Here is a 13020-nt window from a genome sequence, read left to right as displayed (position 1 = left end):
ACAGCAGAGGTAGAGAGAGAAAGTGAGAGAGAGAAAGTAGGGGCATTGTAGTCATTTCACATAAATTGACCTGCTAAAATAATGAAAAAACAAAAGCATCTTCCCCCTTCTTTCAGATTCATGAATATGCAGAACAAACAAGATGAAAAAAAGGAGAAGAAAAAAAAAAACCACACATCAAACAGCCAGCCGGTCCGGTCCTGTCCCCCAACCACAGCAAGAAAAGGAGAGAGCCCTATAAAGTATGGTGCTTTCATACCAAAACAGAAAAGAAAAACCTAATTTAATCTCCTTCCATTTGGAAAAAAAAAAAAGAAGGCAATTTTTTTTTCTGGATGAAGAAGGAGCCCTCAAATTTTACTAGTCTTTCCCTTTTTGTGTCTCTCTCTAGAAGTCTAGATTTCTTTCTCTCTCCTTACAGGAAAAAAGGAAGAAGAAACAGAGAAACTCCACGCATCAACGACAAGGAAGAGTCTTTACCACTCAAAATTCTGTCTTTCTTTCTTTCTTTCTTTCTTGCTTGCTGTGCTGTGGTTTGCTTTGTTTCTTTCTCTTTCATTCACATTCACAAAGCTTTTAATGGCCCAGCTGGACCAAAATTTATGTTAAGAAGAAAAACCAAAAAAGAAAGTGAAGATGGAATGGATAGATAGATGGATAGATAGATGTCTTTCTAATGTCCTCCAACCAAACCCACCTCACAATCACTCACATACACACATACACAAACAAACCCTTCTTTTCTTAAAAATGGGTGTTCCCTCAATTGCCCTTCTGCAACCCCCAAAAATCCCCCCATCTTCATCACTGTCTCTGAAAAGAACAATTTTTTTCACCGAGTTATGTGGGCTTTTTTGGGTTTTAGTTGGCTTGGTCAGAGCTTCCACAGAGAAAACAGGAAACCAGGAACCTTCACCCCCTTTCTCTTCCTCAATTCCCATCAATTTCTCTTTTCTCTTTCTATTTCTCTTCTTTTTCTCTTTCTTCTTTGTCCTTGCCTCTTCTTCTTCACCCACTTTCTTTATTTTCTTCCCCACTTCTTCATTACCCATCTTCCTTTCTCTCCTTCTTTCCCCTTCATCTAACTTTTTGCCTCTTTTCCCTTCTGGGTTTTTGTTTTCTTTCCTTCGTTCTCATCTATGAAGAAGATGAAAGGGGTTGTCTCTCAATACCCTGTTTACGAGGATTCCAAGACTAGATTCAAGCATCAGAGTCTCCTCCAAGATTATCATGACTTGGAGAAGGTAAAATTTCTTTTTCAGTTTTCATGGATTTGGGGTTTTCTTTGTTGTTTCTATCAGATCTGGCTTCTTTTCATCATGTTTGTATATTTTCTTCAAATCTTTTCTTCTTCTAAATTGGAGTTTCTGATATTTGGGTTCTTTTGCTTAATAGAATTTCTGGTTTGGAAGAGGGGAAAGATCGTATGATTAGTTTGTTATTTTTTTGGGTTAAGATCATTTTGGGTTGCTCAGACATAATTTGTGGATTGCTTATTGAAATTTGAAATACTCATCTCTAGGCAAAAAGGAGTAAAGTTCATATATTAAAGTGCTTTTCTATTTGTTTATTTTCTTGCTTCTGAAAGATCCATAACCCTTTTGAACTTATATGATCTCCTCTTGTGGTGTTATCATTAAGTAATTTTCTACCAAGCAACTTTGGTTCATTCTTAGCCTGTGCTTAATTACCATTTTAGATCATCTTTTTGAGTCCTACGGTTTTCTCTTCTACTCTCTTAATATATTTTCTTAAGCAACTTATCTTATTTGTATGGTCTTCTGTTTTGTTTCTGCTTCACCTAAGTTTGAGACTTTGAAGGTCCGTAGGAATTTTGATTCGGTTGTGAATGAAATTTGTCATTCCAAGCTCTGCGTTTGTGACATGAAGATCAGTTTAGGAGTAAGGAAAGTTATGGAGGAACAAACAATTGAAAGTTTTTTTCTCCTTCCAGGAAACAGGAACTGTCAAGAGGAAATTACAAATGATGAAGCAAAAAAAGATGACCCTAATAGCAGAAGTCAGGTATAATTTTCATATTATTACTTTCTATTTGTATTGATCTTCTCAAGGAGTTGGTGAATTGTTTAGAACTAACTAAAAGTCTGTTTATTTTGAAGATTCTTAAGGAAGAGATATGAGTACTTGATGAAGAACCAACCATCAACAAAAGACCATTATTCAAATGGAGAGACAGTGCAGCCGAAGCAATTGAAAAATCAAGTGGCTAATAATAATAAGAAGGTGAAGAATGGTGGTAGAAGAAGAACTGCTTTGCAACCGCTCCCGACCATCTCAGATATAAACCAAAAGGAAAGAATCGATATGCCTATGCAGAATTCTATTCCAATTCCTGTTCTTGACTTAAACCAGAAGGCAAAGACTTCTTCTAGGAAGAAAGCCAATCAACATAACTTGATCCCGGTTTTCGACTTGAACCAGAAGGAAAGAATGTGCAGTGGGAGAGATGCTAGCGAGAGAAACATCACTCCATTTTTTGACTTGAACCAAATTTCGGTAACTGACTAGGGACTTATGATAGCTACACTCTACAAATGTAATTTTTCACTACAATGTTGTCCACCTCCCTTTCCTAACAATCTCTATATTTATTTTGGTTCAGATAGAGGAAGAGGAATTGCAGACCCATTACGAGCCGCTGAGAGTTGATGAGCTGAAGAAAAGCCTTCTTCGAGGAGGGAACGATGAGCAGCAAAACGATATCAAGATTTCGGCATGCAGGAGTATTGGAGATGGTCCAAGTCGAGCTGGTAAAAGAAAAATTTCATGGCAAGATCAGGTAGCTTTAAGGGTTTGAGCTCATTGTAATCTCTAGTGTCACTTCGAACTCTACTATTTGGGTGATGGGGTTGAGGCATTTCCTTTGCCTGAAAGTTACCAAGGTTGATTGTAATTCCTTCTCTGATTCTGTATTTTTCTATGTAAAGGGAAAGTAAAGTAGTATTTGTCCATGTCAATACATTTAAAAAGAATGATGAGGAGATATGGAAAAGGATCAAAATGGAAATCCTTCAGTCTATTGGCTACTTTTGGCTTGTAAGTCATCAGAATCTTTCACTCCTTCATAACCTTTTCTCTACTCTAGATGGTACATCTTTAACTGTAACAATAGCTGAAAAAGGAATTGGATTTGTTCTTAAAAAGCTTTGCTAATTCTTTCTACAAACCAAATGGCCTTTTTATAAGAAAAAGTCATGCTAACCACTTTCTTAGGATTTAATATCCTACAGTTGTGAGATTGGTTTTAATGTACATGAGAGTTACTTTGAACTCTCATGATACTACAAAAAGAAGATATAAATTACGTTCAAAACGTGAAAAACATCTATAACTGCAGCATATGAGTAATGAAAACTAAAAATTGGATCCATGTAACGAAAATGTTAATGATAGTGAGGATCTCAATTCATAGTAGGAGAAACATAAAAGTAGCAGATAAAAGAACAAGTCTAATCAAGTTCATCTCAAGTTATAAGTTGGAGCAGCTGTGGTCATAACACTTTTAGAGTCAGTCAAGGATACTGTGCAAAATCCAATATGGCATTAATTTAATTTTTTTCCACCAAGGGTTTAGCCATATTTGATGTTTATTTGGTCCCTACCTTTTAAAACAAACACTTGTCTCTATATTTACTAAATAATATTTCTAAGTTGATGATGTGTAAATTACGATGTATTAGTTGAAAAAAATTAAAATAAAAACTTTAAAATATACCTATAATTTTAAAATCATTTATCTTTCTTATCTATATCTTATTGGTAAAAAAAGAAGAAAAAGAAGATGCATCTTTTTATTTAACATATGCACTCAAAAAAAATATGACAAATAAATATAAATAATAGACAATTGATATTTATAATAATATTCTTTTTTTTAATATAAAAGAAGAATATTATTATAAATTTCAATTATCAATTATCTATTTCTATTATCTATATTTATTTGCTATATTTTTTTGAGCTAACATGTTAAATGAAAAAATAATGTATTCTTTTACCCCAAGTTAAATAAAAAAGATAAAAGATTTTAAAGTTGTAGCTATATTTTAAACTTTTTATTTTGTTTCAAATATAATTAATGTCCACATCAGCAATTAACAACCTAATAAACATTATATTAAGTTAAAGTTAACTCAAGGACCATTTAGAAATATTAAGGAGGCTAGAGTGTCTGTTTTGTAATTTCATAAACCAAATAGACATGAACTTTAAACCCAGAGACCAAAAGTCATTTTACCTAAACACCATGCAAATGTCAAAATTGAATGACTTAAAAAGGCCTACTTTTTAACTTTTGACAACCACAAGGTTGGGAATATATCGATCATAATGGAACTTTTGCCCCAATGGCCAAAATGGTAATAGTCCGAACATTTTTACCAGTCGTAGCTGCAAACTGGGACTACATTGAATGGATATTTAGAATGTTTTTCTATGTAGTGATCTTGACGAGGAAGTGCATATGAAATTACCACTTGACTTCACTGGAAATAGGTTAGGTATATGTGATCTCCATGCTCCAACTTGAGGGAGGATATTCAGAATTGTATTTTCTTATATATATGAATTTGTAATAATTTTTATGTTTATTTATTTTCATAAGTACTTTAGTTCAATATAAGGTTGCATACATATTCATCTCATCCAAAATAAAAGCCCAAGGAAAATAGCTTTCCTTCGCAGTTAAATGGAGACTTCTTCAATCTCTTATATATTGGTTGTAGATATTTTAAAAACTTTAAATTTAATTTTAATATAATAAAAATTAATCCTCATTGAGTTGTTTCTGAAAAACTATTGTTTTATTAATATATATTGAACACTCATGCATCATTTTCATATGTTTCATAACAAACGAAATCTAACTTGTCCATCGCTAAATTCTAACTACATAAATAAATCATATATTACTAGTAGAAATATCAAAGGATATATTCAGAAGTAAAGGTACATTTTACTGGAACAATGATACCATTTAACATAGGTCAAATATTCTTGGGCTAAGTACCAAAAATAGACCAATCTTAGAGTTATAGGTTTCTGGGATTGCTTTCTAAAGAGTTGAGTTTTAGTATAAAATGAGGTTTTAAAAATCCACATTGCACTTACATGAAATCCTTTTTTCACCTATTCTCTTATTTTTCTCTCAAACTCTGAAGAAACTCATTTTAAAAAGTACTATTTATGGTTTTCTCTCTTTTTTATTTATTTATTTTTTTTAGATAATCCTCTTGATCTTTAATACTCTTTTAGATGAAATGTTTAAAACTTAAATGTATAACCCAAAACTAATTTTATGTTTTAAGTGATTTAGAGTAGTTTAGTACATATTTAACAAGCTTTTTTTTTTTAGCAAATTTTTTGTTATTCTTTTTCATCTTGTAGGCATTTTGCAAACATCTATAAATTTTAGTTAAATATTATTAGACTTAGAAATTTAAATTTATTGCTAACAAAAAAAGTTAAAAAGAACACTTCCTTAAAAATAATATCTAGTATATGAATTTTAGTTGGTAACGACTTATTTCTTATATTTTTAAATTTGTAACAATTTAGTCACTAAACATTAATAAATAACTATTTAGTCCCCGTCGTTGAATAATGTTTGGTGTGATTTGTTATAACAAAACTACACATGTAGAATTTTTTTCTGTAATTATACATGTAGGTCTATATAATAATCGAGGATCTTTCTTCTATAAATTATATACAAAAAAATGTTATTACATAATACAAACTGAGACTTAATGAAAATCTTTATGATAGTGATTAAAAACTTTTAAGTATAAGAACTACATTTGTTACTTATATTGACTAAATTATTACACATTTAAAATTTCCAAAAATGTTTTGGGCTCAAAAATATACCTTTTAACTTAAACCCTAACACAACTAATACAGTAAGAAAATTGAACTCTATTGTTCAACAGCTCTAGAAAAACAAATCAAGACTGCAATCCATGAAAAAATAACACATGGGTTTGGTTCATCTACAATTAATAACCTACCAAACTCCTCAATGAATGATCATGAATAACGAAAAATAATGGAACATTGGTCATATTACGACGAGATGCATCTAAACATTGAAAATAGTTAAACTGCATGCACTATTATGAGCGGAAAAAGATAACTCCAAAAACCGAACCAAATCAAGTTTGGTTTGGCTTTTTTTTTTTTGGTATACAGTTATTGTATTTGGAGAAAACAAAAAAAAAAAGTATTAGCTTGGATTGGTTTTTTATTAGAAAAACCCACATTAAAGCCGAAGCATGTTATGCTAGGACTGGAAAAGAGATAATTATATGATGAGTCGTATGCATAATGTACGACTGTTATCTAGGAAAATGCAAAAGAAAATTTAGTTTGATCGTAGTAGCGAACTGACTTTTATCCCTAGTAAAGTTAACATGAGTTTGAAGCTTAAAAAGGAGAGGAAAGTTACCTTCATTAGGGGATCCTAGTCCTTTTGGTCCTCCGATTTGCATTGTTGAGAAAGTTTCAAAAGGCGAGCCTTATGCTTTCTTCCATTGTTATGTGAGACCATAACAGCCATACAAGGGACTCCGACGTTGCAAATTTCACACCGGAATTTAAGTCTCTTGTTCTTCTCAAGGGCTGGATTTTTATCTATGTTCTTCACTGGGTGGTCTAATTTTTCTATGAGATCTTCTTCCCCTTGGTTGGGTTCCTTATGAGTTGTTTGTTGTACTTGGCGACGGCCCTCTTTGGCCTTGTGTTTCTTGCCATTTATGTGTGCATTGAAGCTAATTTCACCTGTGGCCTTAACATTGCACATACTACAAACAAACTCTTCTTTTGCTAATTTCTTTGAACCAATCCAAGGAGTTGAAATTATTGTTTGACGTTGATCTCTTTCACCCCCTCCTCCCATTGCTGCCGCTGCTTCTTGATCTCCCACCGCTTTCCTCTTCCCTACAAATTTTCCCGGGTCTGGCCTCTCCTGCAGTTTCCACATTCCACATGTGAACTTTCAAATACGTCGTCCCCAAATTTTGACAAGTATCATCTAATGAATTTCTAGAGTTTTTGATTTTGTGTTTAATAGATTCTAAACAGATTTAATTTGTGCATTAGGTGGCATCTACCTTGAGTGCTATTCAGGATGCTATTAAATATAACTTTTAATTTTCTTTCTATAAAAAAAAGATCAGAAATCTATTAGACATAAATTAAAAAGTCAACGAATTTACTAGCTAGATATAAACTTGAAAGACAGAAGTTTAAGTTTATACTTATTTGATGTTGCTAGTTCAATAGCTTACTATATATAGAGACTTGAAGTTGAATTTTCTTCCAGTTTATGGCATAAACCGTATAAATACATACACACGCTTTTTCAAGTGCAGACATGAACAACATAAAGGTCAATCACATCATTTTAGTGTGAAATAAGTTTAGTTTGGGCCTATGAAAATATATTTATGTTCAAATACAAAAAATATTCTTTTTTATGGGAAATTTTTCAAGTCGTTTTATATTTTGTTATATAACTATCTTTAGACTTAAACAAGTTTATATGACTCCATAAATGCTCATACATTATAATGTAGTTCCATTGACAAAATATATACTCGTCGCCTAAGAAGTCTAGACATTGGAATTCTTCATTCCATATTCCATATGTAGTTACATAACACATAAAATCCAAAAAAACCCTGGACAATTTTCGAATATGTTCATAGTATTAGTATGTAAATAAAATAAATATTTTAAAAGTTTTAACCACCAAAAAGGAGAAATAAAATAAAAAATGTTAGCTAGAAATCTATTTGTTTTTCTTGGAGAGCTAAAAATTCACTAACAAAAAAGGTAAAATGAAGGAGAAAAATAATCATAAGGAAAAGTATTAGTTCTTAACTTACCAGAGTGATTAGCTTGTTCATTTCATCCTCTTCAGGCTTCGGTTCTTCCTTTAAGTTAAGCGAGGAATTGGAACCTGGAACCGCCAGTAAAGCTGTAGACGATGACGGATCCAGAATGCGATTCACTCCTTCGTCCATAAATCTCACGAGAAACTGATTGTCAAACGATAATAAGCCTTCCGTCTGGCCCCTAGCTCTTCGAATAGCCAGTTCTCGTTCCACAAGGAGCTCTCTCCTTATCTCTGCCTCCAACATTCTTCGTCTCACTATTTCTCGCATCGTTATCTCTTCTTTGATTCGTTGTTTCCAGAGTTCCTCGTTTAGAGAATCATCTGAAGTGATTAGATTAAAAAGCTTTATAAGCAACTGGTTGAATAATCAAAATGGAGCCTAGCCTGGAGGAATGTTTATGTGATCTGAAGGTAAAATAGAGATTAATATTTGGATTAAGCTTAAGTTACCTTGAAGCGGTTGATCGGAGGTGGAAGCGGCGGTAGCCGGCGATTTGTTATCTATTGCTCGGAACCTGAAATTCATAAGGTAGCTGTGGGAAGAAGAAAGAGAGTGGAGGAAGATGGGAATACGAAGAAGGGAAAAAGGAAAAGGATCATAACTATACTGTTTCATCCCCTTCATCATAAAGAAAACCGAACCTTTTTTTTTATTATTATTTTGTGTGATATAATTTTCAAAATTTTTGGTCACTTAGGGCCCGTTTGTTAACGTTTCTATTCTCTGTTTCTTGTTTCTTATTCCCTGTTTCCTGTTTCTTTTTTTTTTAGAACAAGAAACAGTAATGCGTTTGATAACTGTTTCTATTTTTTGTTTTTTGAAAAGAAAAAGAAACATAAACAAAAAAAGTGTTCGATAACTGTTTCTTGTTTATTGATTTTCTTATAGATTTATTTTTTATTTTTCACATCTACTTCAATTAAACATTAAACAAAAATGTAGGTCTATCCATCAAACATAACAAATAAAATTATCAAAAGTTTATTCATTTAATACGAAGAAGTATCAATGCACGAATAAAAATAATAACATAAACATAAAACTATATTTATCCTTCAAATGTTACCAAATTTGATTGGCAATATCATCTCTTATTCAGGCAATTTCTCTTTTTAATCCATCAATTTCTACAATCTCGTTATTTCGTGACATCTAGAATTTAATATTAATTTTAAAGGAAGTTATTATGTCTTCAATATTCAGAATTGAAAGAAACAAAACAAAATTTAACCTTTAACTCTTAACCTATGATGCTTTAGAGAAAAACCCACAACGAAAATCCAGATTTGCACAAAGAGAAAGATGAAAACTATGGATCCGACGAAGAGGAACAATCAGGCAAAAACTATGGATCCGACGAAGAGGAAGAGTTCGGGTTGTCGAGAAAGACGGTGAGAGGTGAAGAGGAAGACAGTGTGCAAAGAAAAACGATGAGTAAAAGAGGAAGATGATGATTATTTGGAGAAGACGATGGAGATTAAAGGAAAAGGAAACCAATAAAAATAATTGAAAAAAGAAAAATGAACCAATAAAAATAATTGAGAAAAAGGAAAATAAAAGAAATAAAAATAATTGAGAAAAATGAAAAGGAAACCAATAAAAATAATTGAGAAAAAGAAAAAAGCCAATAAAAATAATTGAGAAAAATGAAAGGAAAAAAAATAATTGAGAAAAAGGAGAAGGAAACAAATAGAAATAAATTTAGAAAAAGGAAACCAATAAAAGCAATTGAGAAACGGAACAGAAGAAACTACTTTTTTTTGTTCCCAATAATTTTTTATAAGATGAGAAACGTTTCTACTTTTTTTTAGAACGAGAAACAAGAAACGTTATCAAACACTTCTGTTTCTTAAAAAATGGAAACAGAAACAAGAAACAGGAAACAAGAACGTTACCAAACAGGCCCTTAAGTTTTGTGTTTTATTTGGTTTTGGTTTCAAAATGATTACTATAATTAAATTTTGAGTTTATTTTCAAAAAAAAAAAATTAAAACTAAAAAACGTTACTTTTTTTTTAAAATTTGTTTTCATTTTAATTTACCAATTTGGGTCTTTTCAAAAAATATAACGGTAAAATATTTACTATAAATAACTTCGAAAACGGAGATATACACAAGTACGTTTGGTATATAATCGTTTAGATTTGATGATTTTGACGATTTTGACGATTTGGATAATCCACAATAAAAAATAACAGTTTGAAAAAAAATAAGAGGAAGAGAATAAAACGATGGAAAGAAAAAAATCGTACAACCTAAAAAAGGAGAAGAGGATGAAAAAGGATTGTCAAACATAAACTATTTAGAAATTGACCATCTTCATAGACCAATTATTTTGTCGGTATTTTATATTTAGGAGAATTTCCCTAATTTTTAGTTCTTTTAACATTGATTTTTTTTTCAAATTCATATATTTATAAGATTCAAAATGTTATTGTTTTAGTTTAAAATTTTGAGTTTATAATTATACTATTGATACTTAAGTTTTTATTTTCAATTTGATATCTCGGTTTTAAGTAGGGGAATTGTCAAAAATGACAAATTTGATAAAATATAGCAAACTTTCATATTTTATCAACAATAAATATTAATAGACATCTTTCTACTAGTGATATTGATAGATAGTAATACAAATTTATTCGTGACTATCTTGATAGATACCAAAATTTTGTTATATTTTATAAATATTTTAGTTTATTTTACCATTTTTAAAAATACCCGTTTTAAGATCTTGAGTTTTTTATCCAACATTCTTTTAGATTTTGATAGTTTATTAATTAAGTAAAAATGATTATGAAATGAAAATTTTAAAACTAATTTCAATGGTGATGGAATGATATTATATCTTAATTAATTTGGTAATAATCATCATTTTATTTAATATTATATCATCTCACACTATATATATATATGTATGATCAACCTATAAATGCAATTAATAACATAGATTACATGTAAGACTAAACATTTTTAAGAAGTTGTTTTGAACTAATAAGAAGCTTACAACGTTATTAAAGAAGATTTAAGAACTAAAGTAAATTAAATATAAAAAGTTCAACATGACATATATTTTAACCAAAAATATCAAAAATTTCTAATATTAACCTTCATGCAGAGTTCAATATATGGACCAACCCTCTACCAAACTTAACTTAATATTTTCCTTTGAAGGTCAAATTTGATGGAAAAATCTATAATACTACAGCGAAAGGGGTCTTTTATAAATAGAACAAAATAGCACAATATTTACACTATATAAAACAATCTCAAAAATGGAAAAAGACTATAGGTCCACCATGTAAAATACCAAAAATATCCCGTCAACAACGCGCGTAATATAACACGATCATCTAAATTTGGCTATTGTTTGGTACATTTTGTCTATACGATCGTTTATTTGTTCATCGTTTACATTTGGCTAATCCAATTTAAATGATTTTTCTTAAGATTCTTTATACATGATTTTTTAGATTATGCTATTTTTTGTGAACGATAATTTAGATTTGGTTACCTAAATTTAAACGACGTAAAAAAAGAAGAAAGACGATGAAAAGAAATCCCAGAGGAAAATAAGAAAGACGATGGAAAGATTAAAGTACCTATAAAAAGAAGAGAAAAAGAAGGAAGACGATGGAAAAAATCGCAACGGACAAACCCATGAAAAGAAATCGCAGGAGAAAAAAAAGAAAAAAAGAAGAAAGACGACGAAAGAAATCGCAGTGAGGAGGAAACCGATAAAAAGAAATCGCAACTAGGAAGAGAAGAAATACGAAAAGACAAACATGAAATATTTAAAAATAACTAATTTTATGAGATTTGTTCCACAGATACCAAATAGTTTTGGTGTTTTGTTCTTTTCATGGAAATTTTACATAGCGAAATATACTCAGAATTTAGTCTTTAATATAATGTCAAAAGTCATATTGTTTTTAAAAATGAAGCTAATAATTCAAAGGGTAATTTTGATTTTGAATTATTAAACTATTTTTTGTTATATGAAAATGAAATGGCTAATTTTGCCAAGAGAGACCACAATTCAACCCTTTTAAATTAGATTTTAGAAAAGAATTAAAAGTAAAAAGACTTTCTTTAAAAATGAGGTCAGCAAGAGATTATCTGTCAAGTCAAACCAATCAAAATAAGCCACGTAAGAAATGGACCCCGCATCCCCTATTTAAAGCCTCTTATATTTTGGTCGTCTTCTTCCTTATTTATTTTTTTCCATTTCTTAACCCATTTGGGAGTCTGCCCATACCTAACCTACCCTCCTCTTCCTCGTCTCGTTTTTCTGAATTTGCTCAGACCGCCATTAAAACATGCCATCTCGCTGTGAAATCTTCTGCGAGATTCTCATTGCTATCTTGATTCCTCCTTTGGGCGTCTGTCTCCGGCATGGATGTTGTACCGTACGTTTCTGATTCTTTTCTTCTTTTGTTTTAATTTTTCCTCTCTCTCTCTCTCTCTCTCTCTCTTTTTATTAATTCGAATGTAATTCTGATTTATGATTGCTTGTGGTTGTAGGTTGAGTTTTGTATATGCCTTCTTTTGACGTTTCTCGGTTATGTTCCTGGAATTATCTACGCTTTGTATGCCATCGTTTTCATCGATCGCGATGAGTACTTCGATGAATACAGACGTCCTCTGTATGCGCCGGCCTAGATTCCATAGGTATTTCGCTTTTATATCATTTCTTGTGCTGTAATTATTCCGAATTTCATCTGTTTGCGATTGGATCTGTGTATCGTGTATTCGCGTTCTGTTACTGCTAAAACCCTTGTATTTCTTGCTAACTTCATCCTGATGGAGTAACCAATTAATCGATGTTGTTAATGGAACGACTACTATTTGCTTATTTGCTTGTTCAATTTTCTACTAGGAATTTAGGGATTATGATAGAAAGAAAAACTATAAACAGTTGAGTTTAATTCCTTCTGTTTCTTGTGGTGTTCGTTGGATGGATTCATCATCCGATTGAGGTCAAGTTTCAGCTTCTCTGAGTGTTATAAGTGGAATTATTAGAAAGAGAGTGAGATAGTGCTGAATTTTTTTGGTGGTTTGTCTATAAACAGCTAGAATTCAGAATGTTGGATTACCAATGCATT

The 13020-nt window shown here is 31.1% G+C and overlaps 3 protein-coding genes across 3 annotated transcripts; 2 read left to right on the top strand and 1 right to left on the bottom strand.

The window, feature by feature from the left end:
• On the top strand, nt 1-3047 carry LOC103487344 (uncharacterized). Its single transcript, XM_008445626.3, has 4 exons — nt 1-1244; nt 1955-2025; nt 2121-2517; nt 2624-3047. The coding sequence occupies exons 1-4, from the start codon at nt 1140-1142 to the stop codon at nt 2816-2818; spliced, it is 768 nt and encodes a 255-aa protein (XP_008443848.2). The 5' UTR covers nt 1-1139; the 3' UTR covers nt 2819-3047.
• A 3195-nt stretch (nt 3048-6242) lies between these two features.
• Nucleotides 6243-8531, bottom strand: LOC103487343 (uncharacterized). The gene is made up of 3 exons (XM_008445625.3): nt 8369-8531; nt 7908-8239; nt 6243-6985 (listed from the first exon to the last, which is right to left on the bottom strand). Exons 1-3 carry the CDS (start codon nt 8442-8444, stop codon nt 6482-6484), a joined length of 912 nt encoding a protein of 303 aa, XP_008443847.2. The 5' UTR covers nt 8445-8531; the 3' UTR covers nt 6243-6481.
• A 3596-nt stretch (nt 8532-12127) lies between these two features.
• On the top strand, nt 12128-12772 carry LOC103487341 (UPF0057 membrane protein At4g30660). The gene is made up of 2 exons (XM_008445624.3): nt 12128-12324; nt 12440-12772. Exons 1-2 carry the CDS (start codon nt 12235-12237, stop codon nt 12575-12577), a joined length of 228 nt encoding a protein of 75 aa, XP_008443846.1. The 5' UTR covers nt 12128-12234; the 3' UTR covers nt 12578-12772.
• Nucleotides 12773-13020: the final 248 nt, after the last annotated feature.

The sequence above is a fragment of the Cucumis melo genome, chromosome 2 (genome assembly GCF_025177605.1).
Source record: "Cucumis melo cultivar AY chromosome 2, USDA_Cmelo_AY_1.0, whole genome shotgun sequence".
In the NCBI taxonomy this organism is placed as follows: Eukaryota; Viridiplantae; Streptophyta; class Magnoliopsida; order Cucurbitales; family Cucurbitaceae; genus Cucumis; species Cucumis melo.
This window is presented reverse-complemented; position numbering and strand designations above follow the sequence as displayed.